The sequence below is a fragment of the Oncorhynchus clarkii genome, chromosome 3 (genome assembly GCF_045791955.1).
Source record: "Oncorhynchus clarkii lewisi isolate Uvic-CL-2024 chromosome 3, UVic_Ocla_1.0, whole genome shotgun sequence".
NCBI lineage: Eukaryota > Metazoa > Chordata > Actinopteri > Salmoniformes > Salmonidae > Oncorhynchus > Oncorhynchus clarkii.
The window spans coordinates 24,679,507-24,702,114 of record NC_092149.1 but is presented as its reverse complement, the minus strand read 5'-3'; the positions used below and the strand labels follow the sequence as shown (position 1 = coordinate 24,702,114).

Here is a 22,608-nt window from a genome sequence, read left to right as displayed (position 1 = left end):
ACGCTGCTCAGTGAGTAACAGACAGACAGAACTACTGCTGCTGTATTCTGCCTGGCCTGCTCTCTCAGCTTATAGCCACAAAAACACACATAGGCCTCTCTTCCCTTCCAGGACACAAGTAATCTCTCGCTCTACAACGATGACCGAATGAGGAAAATGAAATAAATTAATAAACAGAATAAGATTAACAGATGATGCTCCTGCTGGCCTAGTTTCTCTTTAACTCATTTTTGGGCCGTTGGTCATCTCTAAAGGACTGCTCTACTTTCCCAGCACACATTGCAGTGTTTCAGTCTTAGGAGAGAGTGAGAGTGAGAAAGAGAAAAAGAAAGAGAGAGAGAGAGAGAGAGAGAGAGAGAGAGAGAACAAAAGTAGAAGAGGGAGACAGAGAGAGAGAATGAAGTGTGTTTACCTGTTTGACCTCGGCCTGAAGGTGGCGTAGCTGGACACACTGTTCCAGATGCCTCCTGTGCTGCTCGGCCGCCACGTCCAGCTCCTGCTGTTTCTCATGGAGGAACTCCAGCAGGTCCTGAACACGTGTAGCCATGTCCACATCCCTGTCACACAGCAACTCTACACCTGGAGGGAGAGAGAGGGGGGGGCAGAGAGGGAGACAGAGAGAAAGAGAGCGAGAGAGAAACAGAGAGGGAGACAGAGAGAAGGAGAGCGAGAAGGAAGGAGAGGGAGAGAGCTCATCAGCTACTGTAGCAAATCCTGAAAACAACACAAAGAACAAGAGCCATTATGCAACCCAAGCCTAACAAAAATATTAAAAGAGAGAAGCAAGGTCTCTCTCTCTCTCCTCATACAAAACAATCAGTCTCGACTACATGTAAAAGATTGACAGTTAGGTAAGCATACAGACATACATCAGTAGCTCCGTATGGTCAGACAGTCAGACACACAGGATTGAATCTGCCATTAACATTATATTACTTACATTTCACTCCTGTGTTCCAGACCTGCATTGGGCTGCTGGAGTACAGAGTCTGTGTGTCATAGAAGCACTGTGTGTCTGTCTGTCTCTTTGGTGTCCAGGAGAGAACTACTCTGGGATGCATTCCGATTATGCAAAATCTCCTCTGTGTATGTCGTCATTGACGTGTGTGTGTGTGCCAATGCAGCCTGTCATCCTGCAGCACTGCCTAGTGGTTTTACTCAGCGACATGAGTTCATAGGATTACAGTGAAATCTGCTCATCTGGCCTTGGCCTACTGCCGCTACTGTGCTGAGCTCTCCAGTGCCCGATAGCTGGGTTAAACGGCCCTCCCCAGTCCTCCCCTCTCCCTATCTTCTCACCCACAACGCTGAGCTGACCCGGCCTGGCTTAAAGCTCATCTGCCCTGGCAGCAGCAGCGCTTTGGCCCATCTTATGTGTCAGTGTGTGAGTGTACGACAGAAAAGAAAATGTGTGTGTGCATCCGTCCGTGTGTGTTTCTCCACTACTCACCGCTGGCCTGGACCTCTGTAACGTACTGCAGCAGCTCCTGTCCCTGGTGGATGACGTCGAAGGTCAGGTTGTTCATGGTGAGGGCCTTGTCAGCATGGTGCTGGAGCCTCTGCTCTGCCAACGTCAGGTCCTCTGTATCAAACTCACCCATCTGCTGGGACAGCTCCTCATTCCACGACTCCAGGTCTGAGATGATCTGGGAGTGTGTGAGAGAAGGACAAGGGCTAACACTTCATTTGGATAGTCCTCGATAGAGGATCTATAGATACTCAAACTATCAACTGCAACAACAAACTATCAACTGCATTAGGTATTTGTTGGTATTTGTTGTGGTATTGTTAGATATTACTCGTTAGATGTTGCTGCACTGTCAGAACTAGAAGCACAAGCATTTCGCTACACTCACAATAACATCTGCTAACCATGTGTATGAGAACAATAACATCTGCTAACCATGTGTATGAGAACAATAACATCTGCCAACCATGTGTATGAGAACAATAACATCTGCTAACCATGTGTATGAGAACAATAACATCTGCTAACCATGTGTATGAGAACAATAACATCTGCCAACCATGTGTATGAGAACAATAACATCTGCCAACCATGTGTATGAGAACAATAACATCTGCCAACCATGTGTATGAGAACAATAACATCTGCCAACCATGTGTATGAGAACAATAACATCTGCCAACCATGTGTATGAGAACAATAACATCTGCTAACCATGTGTATGAGAACAATAACATCTGCCAACCATGTGTATGAGAACAATAACATCTGCTAACCATGTGTATGAGAACAATAACATCTGCTAACCATGTGTATGAGAACAATAACATCTGCCAACCATGTGTATGAGAACAATAACATCTGCCAACCATGTGTATGAGAACAATAACATCTGCCAACCATGTGTATGAGAACAATAACATCTGCCAACCATGTGTATGAGAACAATAACATCTGCTAACCATGTGTATGAGAACAATAACATCTGCCAACCATGTGTATGAGAACAATAACATCTGCTAACCATGTGTATGAGAACAATAACATCTGCTAACCATGTGTATGAGAACAATAACATCTGCCAACCATGTGTATGAGAACAATAACATCTGATTTGAACAACAAACTATCTACTGCAATGGAAGGGTAGAAATAGACATAGAAACACAATGATCACAGGGATAAGTTAGTTTGAAATAAAGGTCTCTGCTAGTGACATAACACGTACAGGACAAACATATGTACAAACACACACAAATGATCATTCCAACCCTCTAGGTGGAATATGACCTGAGAGGGGTGGGAACTAAATCGGCGTCAGAATGAAAGGATTTGTAATGATATCAAAACACCAGCCAAACTGATCTTAGAGACAGTAGCTAAGTGTTTACTTTTCCCTAGAATGATACACTTCTCCCTTGGTTATAGAGGGACTACCCAGACTAGCTGGCATGACTGTAGGCAACACTATAGATCGTCTGCCTGTGATGTTAGCACTTGTTTAAGGACCCACCCACGCACACTTGCTGAAGGAGGGTGAATCATGACGCCCATCCACTCTGGCACGGTGATGGGTACTCCGTCAGTCTTTTCTCTGTGATGCCAGTGTGGGCTGGGCCTGACTGGGCTTACCTCACCTAATCCACAGCACTGCTTCACTGTTGCCCTCCATATTCATTGTAATTAAGTCAAAATCAATCAATCAATCAATGTAGTGACCAAGGACCAAGAGGGTGGATGCCGGGTGGTGATTATTTTTGTTGCCAAACCTATCCGAAATATCATGGCTGCTCACAATGACTAGCTTACCATTTCAATTTGTCTTTATCTAATACAAATCCATTGTCTGTTTTACAGAATTGCTTTCCTGATGCTTCAGAGAGAGACAGGCTTGCACTCCATTCCACTCCATTCCACACATGGATCACAATCCCATTCAGCTGCTGCTCAGCCAGAGAGCTAAATGTAAAGAATGTGTCCGAGGGAAATTCAAGGCGTCCAGAGTGATGGTCGTCGAGGGGAAACTATGGAAAAGTAATACGGGTCATGAACTAAAGCGGTGGCTGGCTATCCAGCTGATGTAGTAAAAAATAAATGACTGGGAGGAAATTGAGAGGCTCATACAGCTGCCTACATCCATTCACATGAGCAGTGATATCAAATCTCAAGGCATCTGACAATGAAGAGAAAAGGAGTCAGAAAAGGAATGGGAGAATGAGAGGGTTCTGAGTCAGGAACGGGAGAATGAGAGGGTTCTGAGTAAGGAACAGGAACGGGAGAATGAGAGGGTTCTGAGTCAGGAACGGGAGAATGAGAGGGTTCCGAGTCAGGAACGGGAGAATGAGAGGGTTCTGAGTCAGGAACGGGAGAATGAGAGGGTTCTGAGTAAGGAACAGGAACGGGAGAATGAGAGGGTTCTGAGTCAGGAACGGGAGAATGAGAGGGTTCCGAGTCAGGAACGGGAGAATGAGAGGGTTCCAAGGCAGGAATGGGAGAACGAGAGGGTTCCAAGTCAGGAATGGGAAAATGCTCAATTCCAAACCGCAGTACTGCGAATCAAATAATTATTGATTCTCTCCACTGTGCCATTTCATTTCCTCCGGATGGCCCTCTGCACCCTCTGTTCTGCTCCTCAGGTACTGTAGTGTATTATCTAGTACTGTACTGTATTATCTAGTACTGTACTGTACTGTATTATCTAGTAATGTACTGTACGATCTAATACTGTACTGTACTGAACTGTATTATCTAGTACTGTACTGTACTGTATTATCTAGTACTGTACTGTACTGTATTATCTAGTACTGTACTGTATTATCTAGTATTGTACTGTACGATCTACTACTGTACTGTACTGTATTATCTAGTACTGTACTGTATTATCTAGTACTGTACTGTGGTGGAGGGGAGGGTTCTATGTGGTAAGGGCTATAAGTCTAGCTCTAACTCACTGAGCGTATGGCTGCTTCATGGAAGGGCTACAGGGGGCTTAGTAGTTACACTCTCACTGTTTATGTACAAGTCAGAGACTATAACGCGGTAGTAATTAACCAGAAACTCCCTTCAGCTGTGATCCATATCCATCGCAGATCACTGTTTAAGATCTTAACCTGGAGATAATGTAACAGCAAAGCAAGCCTTTATCATCTAGCCTAAGTGATCTGATGACTGGATCAACATAGTATGATAATAGTTTTTAACATAAACAAAACATAGACCTGTGGAGATATAGGATGTGGATTGTTGGCTTCTCATGATTATCATCATGCAATAGTAGTTCCTTGGCAGAAGTATTTTCTGTCTATCTTTGAGATGGTTTTTGATTAAAACATGTGACAGAGCTCTATAGTAAGCGATCTGAACGGTCATACTTGTCGATCAAACAAATATGTTTGTAAGTTCATAATCCAAGAAGCTGTAATACTGAGATCTACACCGCCTCAGTCAATAACAGAACAGTTCTTCTTTTGCTTGTACAATATAAGAGAGTCATGGCTGCTACCACAGACAGGTTAATTACACAGACAGACACCATTAATTATACAGCACTTCTGAGGTTCTGAGGTTGAGAACGGCCCATTCTTTGCACAAGGCAAACAGCCAACAAAGGTCTGATGAAACCCCAGTAAAACACTGCTTTAAGATTTGAGAAAGAAGTCTAACAAAAGGTAATGTCAGCATTGTAATGTACAGGTAATAGTTGCTCTGTGGACACAAAGTATTCAGCAAGCATATAAACTAACAACCATATAAACACATGTACATACAACATCAAAAGACATCTATGCTTCCAACATTATTTCTCCTCAATTCTGCTCAAAAACTAGTGATGGGGAAATTCGATACAGTTTAGTGTTCAGTGTATTATTTTTGACAATATATTGTATCATGTCGTTTTGACAATATTATTTGTGCTAGTTGGATGTACCTGCACCAAATCTCCAGTATTTTCCTCCATACCTTGTTCTCCATCTTCTTTTTAAATTGGAAGCCAATTTGTTTTCAGCACCTTTATTTCCATGACTGATCAAAACTTGTTTTCTCATGTCTCTCTCTTGTCCCTCTGAAGCAGACATACAGTATGGTGAGAAATATGTTTGGAACATCAAATCGCAATAAAATCCCAGTAGCGAATCTCAATACATATAGAATCGTGAGAATCGCAATACATATCGTATCGGCATCTAAGTATCGCGATAATAAGTATTGTGATAATATTGTATCTTGAGTTCCCTAGCCCTATCAAAAACCCTTCTCAAAATATTACGATCCAGTCTAGAGTGCTACAACTCCAAAAATCCCAAACTCACTAATCGCTCTTGAAAATGTCTTGCTGACTGTTCTGTAGGAGTCATATTCACTTAACTCATAAGCACATAACAGAAGGCTGAATGACAGCAAGGCAAAGATCCCAGGCATAAATATCACAAGCCTTTAGTCCTTCTAACATCTTTTCTTCACCTGCCACTCTCCTCTTCTCTAACGTTCCCTCCTTCCCAGGCGCCAGGAGGCACTTACCGGGCCGGGCTGCTCTCACAAAGAAGAGTAGAAACCCCTCTCTGGGTCTAAGTACACACACCATCTTTCCCTCCTCCTGGCTCATGGAGAGGAGACTGGCTCCGTGAGGACAGGAATTCTGCTCTGGGACTGACTGGGACACTGCGTGCCATGCCTCTGCCTCACCTCAAACCTGAACCTGAACCAGCATGTTGCTGCCGAACCCCTCAGTGGGAGCCAAGAAGGAACAGCGTCCCGGGGGTGTGAAGAGGAGGAGTAGAGGGAAAACAACCTCTCCCTCCCTCTCTCCTGTGTCATATTGACTGACTGACTGACATACCGCTCCGTCCCTCCCACAGATCACAGCTAATGTGAAGGCTTTACTGTGCTGCACCTCTGAGGTGAAGATACTGTACCAGTCTGGCTGTGGTCTCTTACCACACAGACTAGTGTGACTGCTGCACTACTATTGTGACATTACACCTCAGTGTGAGATGGGCTGCATGTGCAGACAGGTAAGGCGCAGTGTGTGCCAAACACGGTTTGATAATTCATTCACTGACTGTAGGTTTCCACTTGGGAGAGACATGTGAGACATCTTTATGATAAAATTAATAGAATGTGCCGAAAACGAAAAACGTCCTCCTCGTCTGTCCAATGACCCTGTTATTGCAACACAACACCAATTCAGGTATGTGTGTGTGTGTGTGTGTGTGTGTGTGTGTGTGTGTGTGTGTGTGTGTGTGTGTGTGTGTGTGTGTGTGTGTGAGGGGAAACAAGGCACGCACATACCTGAAGTGTTGGTGTTGTGTTGAAATAACAGGGTCATTGGATAGAGGACGAGGACGTTTCATTTTCGGCACAGTAAGTAGACTACAGTGCAGTTTGACATTACAACAAATCACATGACACTGCATTCATATTCCTATTCATTTTATCATAAAGATGTCTCACATGTCTCTCCCAAGTGGAAACCTACAGTCAGTGAATGAAATATCGAACCGTGCTTGGCACACACTGCCCCTTGCCTGTCTGCACATGCAGCCCATCTCACACTGAGGTGTTATGTCACAATAGTAGTGCAGCAGTCACACTAGTCACACACACACACACACACACACACACACACACACCCACACACACACACACACACACACCCTTAAATGAGTCATTACCTCGGTATAATAACTTTCCAGAAAGGGGAATGATTACTTCATGAATATCAGTGGTCCAGGCTTTATAATGTCAAAGGCTGCTGTAGCTAATGCTTAATTTATTTATTTATTATTTTATTTTATTTAACCTTTATTTAACCAGCAAAAGCCCATTGAGACCCAGAGTCTCTTTTTCAAGGGAGACCTGGCCAAGAAGGCAGCAACAATCCATACATTACAGAATGAAAACATACAACAACACAATGCAACAACATGATCCAGCCTAAGAGAAGCATTTACACTCCTCTGTCACAAAGTCTACCATCAATATTTTACATTCATTCAGGGTCACTAACACATCTAGATGAAGCATGGATTGTAGATTATTCCATGTGTCTATTGCACAAGAAGAGAAGGCAGTCTTGCCTAATACTGTGAATGTCCTGGGGACTTTAAGTTGCAACCACCCAGCAGACCAGGTATGGTAACTGCTGGTGGTGTTGGAGACTACAGAGGTAAAGAGGGAGTTGACCCAAAAGGGCTTTGTAGATGAACACATACAAATGTATCTTTCTGCGCATACAAAGTCAGGTCCAACCCACCATTTGGTACAATGTGCAATGGTGGGGGAGTGACTTGGCATTTGTAATAAAGCGCAAGGATTTGGAGGAGGTTGCATAATAAACAGAGTCCAGTCTCTGTAATGTGGAGGAGGTTGCATGATAAACAGAGTCCAGTCTCTGTAATGTGGAGGAGGTTGCATGATAAACAGAGTCCAGTCTCTGTAAGACGGAGGAGTTAGCATGATAAACAGAGTCCGGTCTCTGTAATGTGGAGGAGGTTGCATGATAAACAGAGTCCGGTCTCTGTAATGTGGAGGAGGTTGCATGATAAACAGAGTCCGGTCTCTGTAATGTGGAGGAGGTTGCATGATAAACAGAGTCCGGTCTCTGTAATGTGGAGGAGGTTGCATGATAAACAGAGTCCGGTCTCTGTAATGTGTAGGAGGTTGCATGATAAACAGAGTCCGGTCTATGTAATGTGGAGGAGGTTGCATGATAAACAGAGTCCGGTCTATGTAATGTGGAGGAGGTTGCATGATAAACAGAGTCCGGTCTCTGTAATGTGGAGGAGGTTGCATGATAAACAGAGTCCGGTCTCTGTAAGACGGAGGAGGTTGCATGATAAACAGAGTCCGGTCTCTGTAAGACAGAGGAGGTTGCATGATAAACAGAGTCCGGTCTCTGTAATGTGGAGGAGGTTGCATGCATATACAACAAGTCACCATAATCAACTACAGAGAAAAGTGGCCTGAACAAGCTTCTTTCTAGCCATAAGCGGGAAGCAAGTCTTGTTACGAAAGTAAAAACCCAATTTCAATTTAAGCTTTGTCACAAGATTATCCACATGAACTTTAAAAGGCAACTTGTCATCCAACCAAATACCTAGGTATTTCTGGGATGTGAATCAATATCATTAATCAACTACTGTACTGCTTCAGTCCTTTGATGGTGTAACAGGAAAGAAAGAGATTAGAATAACAGCAGAAGCAGAAATACTCGTTGGAGTCTCTCAGCAGGGACTGAAGACCTTACACTATCAGAGAAAACTACTACAGAAACACTAACTGTGAAACATTCAATCTCTGGAAAAGACACCGGTCCGATACAGTGAGGGAAAAAAGTATTTGATCCCCTGCTGATTTTGTACGTTTGCCCACTGACAAAGAAATGATCAGTCTATAATTGTAATGGTAGGTTTATTTGAACAGTGAGAGACAGAATAACAACAAAAAAATCCAGAAAAACGCATGTCAAAAATGTTATAAATTGATTCGCATTTTAATGAGGGAAATAAGTATTTGACCCCCTCTCAATCAGAAAGATTTCTGGCTCCCAGGTGTCTTTTATACAGGTAATGAGCTGAGATTAAGAGCACACTCTTAAAGGGAGTGCTCCTAATCTCAGTTTGTTACCTGTATAAAAGACACCTGTCCACAGAAGCAATCAATCAATCAGATTCCAAACTCTCCACCATGGCCAAGGCCAAAGAGCTCTCCAAGGATGTCACAAGGTGACAACAGTTGGTGCGATTATTCGCAAATGGAAGAAAAACAAAAGAACTGTCAATCTCCCTCGGCCTGGGGCTCCACGCAAGATCTCACCTCGTGGAGTTGCAATGATCATGAGAACGGTGAGGAATCAGCCCAGAACTTCACGGGAGGATCTTGTCAATGATCAAGGCAGCTGGGACCATAGTCACCAAAAAAACAATTGGTAACACACTACGCTGTGAAGGACAGAAATCCTGCAGCGCCCGCAAGGTCCCCCTGCTCAAGAAAGCACATATACATGCCCGTCTGAAGTTTGCCAATGAACATCTCAATGATTCAGAGGACAACTGGGAGAAAGTGTTGTGGTCAGATGACACCAAAATGGAGCTCTTTGGCATCAACTCAACTCGCCGTGTTTGGAGGAGGAGGAATGCTGCCTATGACCCCAAGAATACCATCCCCACCGTCAAAAATGGAGGTGGAAACATTATGCTTTGGGGGTGTTTTTCTGCTAAGGGGACAGGACAACTTCACCGCATCAAAGGGATGATGGACGGGGCCAGGTACCATCAAATCTTGGGTGAGAACCTCCTTCCCTCATCCAGGGCATTGAAAATGGGTCGTGGATAGGTATTCCAGCATGACAATGACCCAAAACACACGGCCAAGGCAACAAAGGAGTGGCTCAAGAAGAAGCACATTAAGGTCCTGGAGTGGCCTAGCCAGTCTCCAGACCTTAATCTCATAGAAAATCTGTGGAGGGAGCTGAAGGTTCGAGTTGCCAAACGTCAGCCTCGAAACCTTAATGACTTGGAGAAGATCTGCAAAGAAGAATGGGACAAAATCCCTCCTGAGATGTGTGCAAACCTGGTGGCCAACTACAAGAAACGTCTGACCTCTGTGATTGCCGAAAAGGGTTTTTCCACCAAGTACTAAGTCATGTTTTGCAGAGGGGGTCTAATACTTATTTCCCTCATTAAAATGCAAATCAATTTATAACATTTTTGACATGCGTTTCTCTGGATTTTTTGTTGTTGTTATTCTGTCTCTCACTGTTCAAATTATAGACTGATCATTTCTTTGTCAGTGGGCAAACGTACAAAATCAGCAGGGGATCAAATACTTTTCCCCCTCACTGTACGGGCAATAGAGGACATGATAGATTGGTTGATTGAGAGATTGATCGATCCAAACTTTATGGACATGGGGGCCACTCACGTCGATGGCGTCCCTCTCGAAGATGCGTAGCTGCAGGAAGAGTTCCAGTTTGATCTTCCTCTCCTGAAACAGGTCTTCCATCTGAGCCTGGGCCTCGTCCAGCTGCTGTAGGACACTCTGGATGTGGGCCATGGAGCTGTTGTGGGGAGTCTTGTTACTGGAGATAGCAGAGTCCCTGTGTGGAGGCCGGAGTCAGAGATTAGACAGGTCAACAAATACATTAAATACACTCGTTTCAATGTCATGAATTACATGTAGCACTGTAGGTGGTGGAACAGCTAGCAGAGTTTAATTATGTGTTAGATGGCATGCTCTTAGAAGCTTCAAATGCACCTCTCTTAACGGTAGGGTAAATACAACCTACGGGGACAGTGATACTGCTCTAAAATGATGAACAGTTCTAAATAAACACAAAACTACCTTTATTACTTGGTAAATTAGCTCAGATCTACAAAAGTAGAGGGGGTAGCATATTTCTATGGCGGGTAGGGCCTAGAAGGGATTGATTTAGGATGGAGGATGAGTGCGCTGTGAGCTACCTGAGCTGCTGGATGAGGTCCTCTCCCTCCTTGATGACGTTGACAGTGGCCTGCAGCGTGGTCTGTTGCTGCTGGCCAAAGCGTTTGATCAGGTCTTGCACCGCCTCCACAGACTCAGCATACACATCGTCCAGCAGCTCCTTCTGCAGCTCCTCCAACCACGTCCACAGCTGCATGGGCACACAGTGACAGACAGCACAGGCGGCCAATCAGAAATACAGTAAGAGGTCTGCCGGCCAATCACACGAGAGCAACTTGTTACGCTACAAACACACTAGAAAGGTAAAGGAGCTGACTGCTATCACACAGAGAGCCAGGTAAAGAAGGACAAAGCAGAGGAGAGAGGGAGAGAAAGAGGAGTGAAGGAGGGAGCTGCATTGAGTCATTGTGGCAGGATTAACCATCTGGTTATATTGGCAGGGTGGGCCAAACTAAAGCACCCGCACCAGCAGGTAGGACCCTCCCTGCCCAACTACTACCCACTGCTTTTTTTCTATGCATCCCAAATGGCACTCTATTCCCTATATAGTGCATTACTTTTGACCAGCTCCCGTAGGGCCCTTTTCAAAATTCAAAGTGTGCTATGTAGGGAATAGGATGCCATTTGAGACCCAAAATGTGTTATGTTCCAGTTCATACAGCTCTATTTTTCCATATTAACACACAAAGACAGGCAAACACAACACAGGCTAAAAACAGAGGAGGAAAGTTGGAACCGGGCCTAATCCAACCACCTCTATACAACAGATGGGTATTATTACACCATATGGACACATAAAAGAAATGATGAATTCATATGAATATCAGGCCACCACCAACCACTGTGTGAGTCATGCACTGTAAAGATGATATCAATGTCAGCACACAGAGTAAAGTACAGCGCACTGGCACAGAACCTTAACAGAAAGGTTAATGCTGTTCATTAATGCCTAAACAAATGACATTGATTGAAACAACACAGACTGCAAGTTAACGTTCTCATGAAAGCTTCATGTTGTTTTTAGGAGACTACAGTGAAGCACCACCTCTATAGGTAAAACTGCCACCTCTCTCTCAGCCACAACATTGAACAATGGAAAGAAACACTCATTTCAAAGGTCTGCCTTCTTACAAGGGAAACCTTTAAAACACAACACACGTAATCTTCACCACAAATAAAGGCATGACAAATTACAGCTTTGAATAGAAGGTATTTCAGAAACAGAACAGCTTCTTAAATTGTGGCAATAGCTAGAGGCTCTAGTCTAGTGGAAGAGAGTAGAGGGGGAGGGAGGCACTGTGTTTAGGCTGTTATAGATGTGTGTTACGCTCAGGAAAATACGCCTATGTGTCAGTGTCACTTTGGGCAGCCCATCCACTGTCACAGCACACACACACACATCATTGTGATGATGATGACAGAGAAGCTGGTGTTTGGAGGATATATTGGCAGGGGTGTTGTTAGAGTGCCGGCAAACCGTGACAATATATCCTCCAAACACCGGCTTCGGGGGCATTATCACTTTTATATTACGGGTTACCAACATATTCAAATAATGATTTACATATTTTAATTAAAAATGTTATTTTGATGAATTTATTCATACTATTTCATCCTTCCACAAGATATAGTCCCGACACAAATCTAGGGTTGCTACCCAAGCTGGCTGGTTGTTTGTTCTATCAGTTCGGATGGCAGAGACGCGACCCAGTCATTAAGTCTTTTTGTTCTGTATCCATGGACGCGACCCAGTTGTTTGTTCTAAACGTTCCATTGCCATACTGGCTGAAAACATTCTTATCCCTTGCTTGCTAGCTTGCCAATAACGGCTAATTTATAGTCACATCAAACAGTGCAGCCAGAATGACAACAAAGTAGCTGGATTTGCATTTGTTTAAGCTGTTTTCTAGTGACATGTATTTGGAGACATCCATAACAATGAGCTAATGATGCGCAATTTCACCTGGCATAGAAAATGTGCTCTCTCGTCAGGACACTGTTGTTCTGAGGAGCTAGCCAACAACACAACTAACACAATCACTTCAAACTGAAGCTAGAAAGACTGCAAACTAGCAGCACTTCATTTCGTTTGACCTGGTTTCTATTGATATTTCTTTGTATATATCCATAAAATGTATGCTGATTCTTGATTTCGACTGGCTGAAAAAGCTGCCTGCCTGTCTGTCTCATCCTGACTCTCAACTTCCTACCCATTCATTACTATGTGAGAGCTGGAGATCGAATTTGAATATTGAAACAATGTTGCAAATGTTGGAGAGGAAAACAGAAAGATTTATACAAATCTCCTCTGTTGAAAACGAAATGCTTGTCTAAAAGAAATGTGAGATAATGTCTAGATGCTTTTTATAAATTGCTCGGCTGGGCTGATGAGACAGTGGATTGCGCATGCAGATGGAACAGAGTAAATATGCATTTTAACGTCATAGGTTTAGCCGGTGCTAATTTATGGAATAGACACAGGCTGGAATGCGGTTTTAACCAATCAGCATTCAGGATTAGACCCAGCCGTTGTATAAATACAACATAATGCACGCACACACGCACACACACTCACACTTCTACTCTTCAGTGTGTGGGTGGTGTGTTATGTGGCAGTACTGATGTAATACATTCTTCATGCCACTAAACTCCTGTATCAAACCTCTTATTACCTTGGCTGGCTGTCATCTCTTTCACAACACTAGCTGGGCTGGGGAGAGGGGGAGGTTGAACTCCTTTAAAGGTTGAACTTAAACTTTCCTCAGGGTGAGCAGTGGAGAACCCTCTCACAGCCCTACCATGAGAACATCTACAACAGATGTCATTACCACCTCTAGATGGGGTATCAATATTACAACAGCTAGCTGGCAGGTCTCAATACACACAACTTTCTTTAATAGTTAAAAGGGTTTAAAGTCATTTCACACTCAGATTCATGCAATTTAGTAGACTCTGACTTGAGACATACTGTATATCAAATGCAACAATAACTTTCATTAGTACTGTTTTTCAACAGGTACAGATCTACTGTATAAGCCTATAATGTGACCCAGGCTCGTACCTCTTTAACGTGAGTATGGAAGGCCACAGACATGTCCAGGAGGACCTTACGTTGCTCCACGCGACGTACAAAGTCCTGGATGCGGTCCTCTAGCTGGTGGGCTGCCTGGTAGATCTCCTCTGGATCACATTCTCCAGTCTGGGCCAGCTGCTCTGCTGCCTCCAGCAGCTTGTCAGCGTTAGTATAGGTGTTCTGGACAGGGGGACATTAGAAGAGACATTATGCGGACTGCCACATTACAGGTAATTATATGAACATATCGGCTAATAACATATAAATGAGTAAGTTCACAAAATATAATACTATTTTTCTCTGTGTGTGTGTGTGTGTGTCCCAGCTCACCTGGGCCACCTCCTCAAAGTCCTCGTGTCTCTTCTGCAAGGCCCGAGCTCTGTGTAGGGACTTCCCCACTCCGGTATGCTTACTGAGGAAGGCTTCACCATGGTTCTCTATCCAGTCCAGCACCTGCACACACACACCCACAGGGGCGAGAGAGTGAGAGACTGAAATACACCGGTACAGAGAGGGTTTGCCAGAGCCGTGTCTAATAAAGGCTGTTATTAGGACACTAGAGTGATGTAGCACATGCTCGATGACAACATCTCTGCACAGTGATAGGCCTTTGGATAGTCGCTACTTGGAATCAGATATGTTGAGCGTTTGATTGAGCCTGCCGGGCTAGATTGGAATAAATTAAATAGGCTAGTCCCAAAAGTACAAACCCAGCACTCCATGCAGACTCAATTAAATGCTTGAAGCATTTGCAAGAAAACAGATACTAGTTGAACCCAGGTGTAGTGATTACTAGCCTATGAACAGGGATGTTATTGATATGTACTGTATGAGCTGATATGATGTGCTGCGCCACAAGGGGGAGCTTTGGGACTTAAACTGTGTCTGGGACAGCTCTATAGACAGCCCTGTTCTGTCTAAGGCTACTGCCATAACATAATGCCTTCCCAGTTCAGACCCACCCTCAACCCTCTGCTCTGCATCACTGTGCCAAGTCTGGGCCTGCATCTCAAACGGTCCCCCATTCCTAGTCCATACGTTTTGGTCAAAAGTAGTGCACTATATACGGAATAGGGTGTCATTTGGGACACAACCTGGCACTTTTAATAAGGAAACATGGATGAAGAAATCCATAATCCACTACAGACCAACGTGTCAGCCTTTCTATGGACTGTGATAATATATCTCAGTTAATAACGGCCTTATTATTTATTGAACAGATGGGTGGCCAGTTGCCTCATCTCACTATTATTGCTGAATAGAAGAATAAACAGGATTTTGATTCAGGTTTTTCAAGGTCTCTCCTCTTAGAGCGCATCATTCTATGGGACATATGGAACACGCAACACATTACATGGCAGTACATTGGATTACCATGGCAACTAGTACGTATCAGGAGAGAGAGAAAGAGAGAGAGAGAGCAGGAGAGAGAGCGAGAGATACAGAGAGAGAGATACAGAGAATAACGAGCATGTCCACAGGGCACAGAGAAGTAGAAACCAGCTCAGTCCTAATCACAAGGGTCTGTCAGCAACTCACACAGATAAGTTTTCACTCAGAAAGCCCAGGAGCCACTGAAAATGCTTTGAAGAAAGTGGAGACAGCTAAATGTACTCTGCAAAATTACAACACGGTTCTCTTTGGTATTGAACATGCATGAAAATCAGGTTTTAGATTAATAAAACACTGTACAATAAGTATAGTGATCTCTGACAATGATGGTAAAGTATCTGTGTATTATGTATTCTGTGTGTTTGTTTGTGTTTGAGTGTATGTTTGTGTCACTGTGTGTGTGAGGTGTGAGTGTGTGTGTGTGCCTGCGTCTTCCGAAGCGTGTGTACCTGCTGGACGTCCTGTTGGAAGACACAGAGCTGCAGGCGCTGGTGAAGCCGGACCTTGCGGTGTTGCCAGATGTTTTCCAGTTGTCTCTGGTGGTGTAGCACCTCGTGGATGATGTCCAGTACGTGGTGCACCGCCTTGGAGTAGTTGGCCGAGGCCGTCAGCGAATCAGCAGTACCCGGGGTCAGGGGCCGCTGCAGCTTGTCCAATAGGGACTTCCCATCTTGGCTCACCTGGAGAGGAAAGGAGAAGATAGGAGAGATCCCAGGTGAGGTGGGGAAAAGGCTGACAATGAACTTTGAAAACACAAATTAATCTGAATTAAACAGGATTTCTTTAGTGCATGTTGCAGATGCTATTTGTTTTACTCTAAAGCACGACGACAAAAAGTGCTAATCACTGACTAATCTCTTCAGTACATGAGCACTGGGCACTAGAATGTGTAGTGACTGCAGGCCCCATAGTACCTCAGAGTAGGCAGTGGTGATGTGCTCATAGAGTCCTGTGTGATGGTGGATGGTGTCCTCCAAGTCCTGTAGCTCAGAGGGCAGGTCTCCTTCTCCACATGCCTTACACCACGGCTCCACGTTACCCATGTACTGGAGGAGACACACACACACACACGATCACACATTATAATGATAATCAGAAGGGGGTGTGTGCATGGTGGTGTGTGGTACAGAAATGAAAGAGATCAAAACCAATAGCAGGTTAAAGGTATATTATGCTAATTCTAAACGGCACATTAGTTCCACTACTTGAACACTTTTCTATTTTAGAAGGGTTAAATAACGTCATGACTACCTAAATGTACCACAGCATTTGTATGTGCAATCATCCAACCACGGTGACTAGTGCACACAAAAACACTCTTGTTCTAAAATACTCAAACGTGTACATATCAAAAACAGGCAATGAAAAAGACTTATACTTGTCCTCGTGTCTGTCTCTGTCTTTCTAACCCTCCCTATCTGTCTCCGTCTGTCTGCCTCCCTTTCTGTCTGTTTAGTAAATCAGTAAATTACACATTCATGGCAGGGGATGAAAGCAACACATTGCCTTGCAGGCAGCCCTCGCTAACATTATTATTAGCTCTGCATTATCCCAGCAGCGTACTACAATGCCATTAAGAGATAGGAACTATTTTCATCTGTTCCTGTGGGAGCTGGCCAGGGAGAGGAGGAGAGGAAAGTAGAACAGAAAGTAGAGGCACTTCAGGAGAATACTGATACAAAACAAGTGATTATTCTAGAAATGGAGGGATGAAGAGAGCAGAGATAAAAGACAAAGGCATCATCTCATTTAATTTTTTCAGTGCGTCTCTCTCTCTTTGTGTTTCTCCTCAATCATCCCTCTTTTGTCTCCAGACTGACAGAGAGGTTTCAGTTTACCACAGCTTCACTAGAACCATGGTAAACAAACACAGACACACAGCACTGAAACTTAGCTTCACATGCCAACCGCAAACAACCAAACAGTAGAGATGACACCTCCACTTGAATCAGTTTGTTGGAAAACATATGACAACAACTAAGTCCATATATAACATGGGCCTCTACCAAAGCAGGGTAAGATTCAATCCATGGAGTAGCTTCAAATCCTTGGGGATAGTAGGGTACACAAACCTGTAGTCTATAACAATACCGCCCACCCTGCTACTCTGGACATCTGGTTTCAACCTGACCTCATGCACTACAATAGAGGTGAAGAGAGAAGAAGGCAGAGAGGTTACGGAGAGAGGGAGGAGGAGAAAGACAGACAGACAGCCAGGAAGAAAAGACAGAGAGAGGAGGGGGAGTAAAACGAGGCAGAGAGAGGAAAATAACAAGAGTGTGGGTCTCTGTAGGAGCACAGCGCTGGAACAGGTAGTAGAGTGTTTTGGTCCTTTTCTGTTCAATCTGGAAAATCACAATATGTGTGTGCGAGTGTTGTTGTTGTGTGTGTGTGTGTGTGTGCTTCCTCCTCACCTGGTCCACCTTCAGGTGGAAGGCAGCAGACATCTCCAGTAGGGTGGAGCGTTCGTCCAAGGCAGCAGCGAAGGCCTTCCACTCCTGCTCCAACTGACCTGAGATCTGCTGGATCTGCTGCGACGCGTAGTGACCAGACTCCAACAGCCGGTTCCCCACAGACATGATGCGGTTGATATTTACATAGACATTCTGGAAGGAGCGTGGAGGAGACATATTAGATATTCTGTAAGAGTGGAGAAGTCATGACAAGGTTAATAGTTACATAGATATTCTGTAAGGAGAGGGAGGGGACATGACAGACATTCTGTGAGGAGAGGGGAGTAAAGTGTTACCAATAGTTACATAGACAGAGATAGAGCGGGAAGGAGACTGAGAGGGAGGGAGACAGACAAACAGGGTAACAGACAGACAGAAAGGGAGGGCGACAGGGAGGGATTCACAGACAGGCAGGAAGGGAGGAGGGAGGGAGACTTAGAGGGGCGGAGACAGACAAGCATAAAGACAGACAGAGACAGGGAGAGAAGGAGACAGAAACACAGACAGACCGGCAGACCTAAATGGAGGGAGACAGACATAGAAAGACATAGATCAGCACAGGGTGGGCCATGGCTACAGACCCGGCCACATGAGGGCCTACATCAATAGTAAGGGCTTGGGAGGCTGGTGAGAAGTTAACACAGAACACACACAACACAACCTACTGTACACACACACACACACACACACACACACACACACACACACACACACACACACACAAGTCCAAATCAAAAACAAACACCCAGAGAGACTATTACTCACTGAGAAGAGAACAGAACCCCTCCAGTCCAAACAAAAACACCAACTAGCTTTGGCCTCTACCTCTACTCTCTTACATTACAGTGAACAGAGGGGAGGTAAACTGTCAACTGGAAACAGACAATAAGGGGACTACTATCATAGTGCTAAGTGCCTGTATTGTGAAACCAAACAAAGCTGCATTCTGTTGAGAAAATACATAGAATGGCCTAGCCAAAAATGTGTTCAGAAGTGAGAATATCAGTGAAGTCATAATAAAAGAATATTGAGCATTTTCAGTGAAGAATATCCCCCAATTGAGATTCATGGTAAATTACATTACAACATTTCAAAATGGTCACCCAACTGCTGAACCAACAAACGCAGCCAATCAAAAGATTAAGGAGGTGACGGTGAGTGTGCAGCAGGCAGCTGATGTTAGTTATCCTGTGAAGCGTAGCGAGCCGAGTAGAGCAGAGGGGCTACACCCGTGGGAGAGGAGGAAGTCCCTCTAGTCTGACCACATGTCCACATGCTTCCACTCAGCCAGCCCCAGCCAGCCCCGACGGACGCCCACAGCACTGTGTGTGGCTGGGTGGGGACAGAGAAGGGGATGGAAGGTGCGGAAAAGGGAGGGCATAGCAGGAGATCCACCCAGACAGAAAGAGGTTCAGTCACGGGTCATGAGTTTCTCCCTCTCCTTTATCACCCATATCACAGGGCTTAAGGCCACACCCCTCACTGCCTGCCTGCTGCTCAAAACATAACACTTTGGATGGGTTTGATTGTAGTAGTACAACTTCCAGTCCAAAGAAAAGTGAATAGTGTGATCAAGTGTATGGTACAGTCACACACAGGCTGTGCTGTACTAAAACAGTGGTCATTACTTTCCAGTCCTATTGGCTCTAGTACAGCTCAACAATGGCCAAGCTTCCCCTGTTTGAGAAGCCCTTTTAGTAGGCTTCCTCTTTCATGTGGTCAGAACTACAACGTTATCTCAATGGTTTAATGAGGTGTTTATGGGAGACGGGCTCTTGCTGCCAGCTGTAGACACACACACGCAGTTGATGAGCTCTCGCTGCCTGCTGTAGAGATCTACGGCATGCTGGGTAATTAGCATCTGTCGGTTAGGGATCGATACCCTCCCTGACACTGTCAGTGTCATTCTACTACTCACACACTAAAACCAAAACAACACCAAAACAACACCATGTCCCTTTAAAAGCTGTTATGACAAGATAAGACATAGATCAGCAAACACAAATTAATTATTCAATTTTACATGCAGGACTGTTAGCATTCAATTACCCCTTTTATCTAAATGAGAGGCTGTAATGAATCACACAAAACCGCAGTGTGCTCTGAAAAAGAGGTGGGTGAATCCTCATTATACTAATCCATAGCAGGGGAACATCAATGGACCAATGTTCAACATCTCTGTCTGTCTGCAAACACTTTTTAAACTGATGAGAGTTGAGAACCCCACACGCGGACAAACAGACAGACATACGGACAGACAGAACGGACACACATAGGGCTGGGCTAGATAAAGACATCTGCCCTCCTGAAAAACGACAAACGCCTCTGACTCCGATGCCATCTGTGAAGCATTCAAATGTAAGGCTAAATAACAGTCTCTCTCCACTACATGGCTTCGTTCGTTCCTGGATGTAAACGACAAGCAGCATGGTATCTTAGCCAGGGGAGCTAGACAGAGGGCAGGCCTAATGTAAAACGACAGACAGCATGGTATCTTAGCCAGGGGAGCTAGGCAGAGGGCAGGCCTAATGTAAAACGACAGACAGCATGGTATCTTAGCCAGGGGAGCTAGGCAGAGGGCAGGCCTAATGTAAAACGACAGACAGCATGGTATCTTAGCCAGGGGAGCTAGACAGAGGACAGGCCTAATGTAAAACGACAGACAGCATGGTATCTTAGCCAGGGGGAGCTAGACAGAGGGCAGGCCTAATGTAAAACGACAGACAGCATGGTATCTTAGCCAGGGGAGCTAGACAGAGGGCAGGCCTAATGTAAAACGACAGACAGCATGGTATCTTAGCCAGGGGAGCTAGACAGAGGACAGGCCTAATGTAAAACGACAGACAGCATGGTATCTTAGCCAGGGGGAGCTAGACAGAGGGCAGGCCTAATGTAAAACGACAGACAGCATGGTATCTTAGCCAGGGGAGCTAGACAGAGGACAGGCCTAATGTAAAACAACAGACAGCATGGTATCTTAGCCAGGGGAGCTAGACAGAGGGCAGGCCTAATGTAAAACGACAGACAGCATGGTATCTTAGCCAGGGGAGCTAGACAGAGGGCAGGCCTAATGTAAAACGACAGACAGCATGGTATCTTAGCCAGGGGAGCTAGACAGAGGACAGGCCTAATGTAAAACGACAGACAGCATGGTATCTTAGCCAGGGGGAGCTAGACAGAGGGCAGGCCTAATGTAAAACGACAGACAGCATGGTATCTTAGCCAGGGGAGCTAGACAGAGGACAGGCCTAATGTAAAACGACAGACAGCATGGTATCTTAGCCAGGGGAGCTAGACAGAGGGCAGGCCTAATGTAAAACGACAGACAGCATGGTATCTTAGCCAGGGGAGCTAGACAGAGGACAGGCCTAATGTAAAACGACAGACAGCATGGTATCTTAGCCAGGGGAGCTAGACAGAGGGCAGGCCTAATGTAAAACGACAGACAGCATGGTATCTTAGCCAGGGGAGCTAGACAGAGGGCAGGCCTAATGTAAAACGACAGACAGCATGGTATCTTAGCCAGGGGAGCTAGACAGAGGGCAGGCCTAATGTAAAACGACAGACAGCATGGTATCTTAGCCAGGGGAGCTAGACAGAGGGCAGGCCTAATGTAAAACGACAGACAGCATGGTATCTTAGCCAGGGGGAGCTAGACAGAGGGCAGGCCTAATGTAAAACGACAGACAGCATGGTATCTTAGCCAGGGAAGCTAGGCAGAGGGCAGGCCTAATGTAAAACGACAGACAGCATGGTATCTTAGCCAGGGGAGCTAGACAGAGGACAGGCCTAATGTAAAACGACAGACAGCATGGTATCTTATCCAGGGGAGCTAGACAGAGGACAGGCCTAATGTAAAACGACAGACAGCATGGTATCTTAGCCAGGGGAGCTAGACAGAGGGCAGGCCTAATGTAAAACGACAGACAGCATGGTATCTTAGCCAGGGGAGCTAGACAGAGGACAGGCCTAATGTAAAACGACAGACAGCATGGTATCTTAGCCAGGGGAGCTAGACAGAGGGCAGGCCTAATGTAAAACTCCTGGAGGACCCGGGTTAAAGGGAAAGTAAACACTGGGCCAGGCCTCTGCACAGTATCCATTGACTGATCACATTACATACACCACCAAGGCTTACCCACACAGCAGCATACCACAGAACCTTCCTCTGTCTCTCAAGCATCACACATACTGAGCAGGGAGGGTCCACTCCACAGAGGAAAATACTGGCACTTATACTGCTGTCACAAAGCCCATTTTTGCATGGCAAAGATATGAAGTGTGGCCGCTTTCCATCTCCACATCCCAGACTTGGGGAATTCAAAACAAATGCAATCAAGAGTTATTTGTCTACGCCAAAGGGACTGGTCCGACACGTCAACATGATAATGATAGTGTTTCCATTTTTTCCCCATTGTAAACGAACAGACAACATTACAGATAGGAGATAGGATCAGGATGGAACAGGAAGAACTAATCAATGAGACTGACACAGTAATGGAGGACTTGGCATATGCCAATAACCCAAGTCTGAGTCCCAAATGGCACCCTATTCCCTATATAGTGCACTACTTTTGACCTGGGTCAAAAGTGGTGCACTATGTAGGGAATAGGGTGTCATTTGGGACGCACACCTAGGCTCATAGACTCTGAGAGGGTGAGAGGGGAGAATGTCTTGAACAGGAAGCACCTGGGGTTACTGGCTAGTGTTCTCCAAAATAAGGAACATGACAGAAAGTCTATTTTTATTTCATATTTACCTTGTTCTAATATTCACACAG

At 44.9% G+C, this 22,608-nt stretch overlaps 1 protein-coding gene across 2 annotated transcripts in view; it reads right to left on the bottom strand.

Annotated features, from left to right (window-relative positions):
* Positions 1-22,608, bottom strand: part of LOC139391634 (triple functional domain protein-like) — a 134,532-nt gene that overhangs the window by 49,783 nt on the left and 62,141 nt on the right. For both annotated transcript variants that reach the window (XM_071139023.1, XM_071139031.1), the window contains 9 exons: positions 17,789-17,980; positions 16,289-16,420; positions 15,824-16,054; positions 14,313-14,435; positions 13,971-14,162; positions 10,930-11,099; positions 10,391-10,565; positions 1,451-1,646; positions 413-579 (listed from right to left, as the gene is read on the bottom strand). In XM_071139023.1, the coding sequence (XP_070995124.1) occupies positions 413-579; positions 1,451-1,646; positions 10,391-10,565; positions 10,930-11,099; positions 13,971-14,162; positions 14,313-14,435; positions 15,824-16,054; positions 16,289-16,420; positions 17,789-17,980 (1,578 nt within the window). The remainder of the gene's footprint in view (positions 1-412; positions 580-1,450; positions 1,647-10,390; positions 10,566-10,929; positions 11,100-13,970; positions 14,163-14,312; positions 14,436-15,823; positions 16,055-16,288; positions 16,421-17,788; positions 17,981-22,608) is intronic.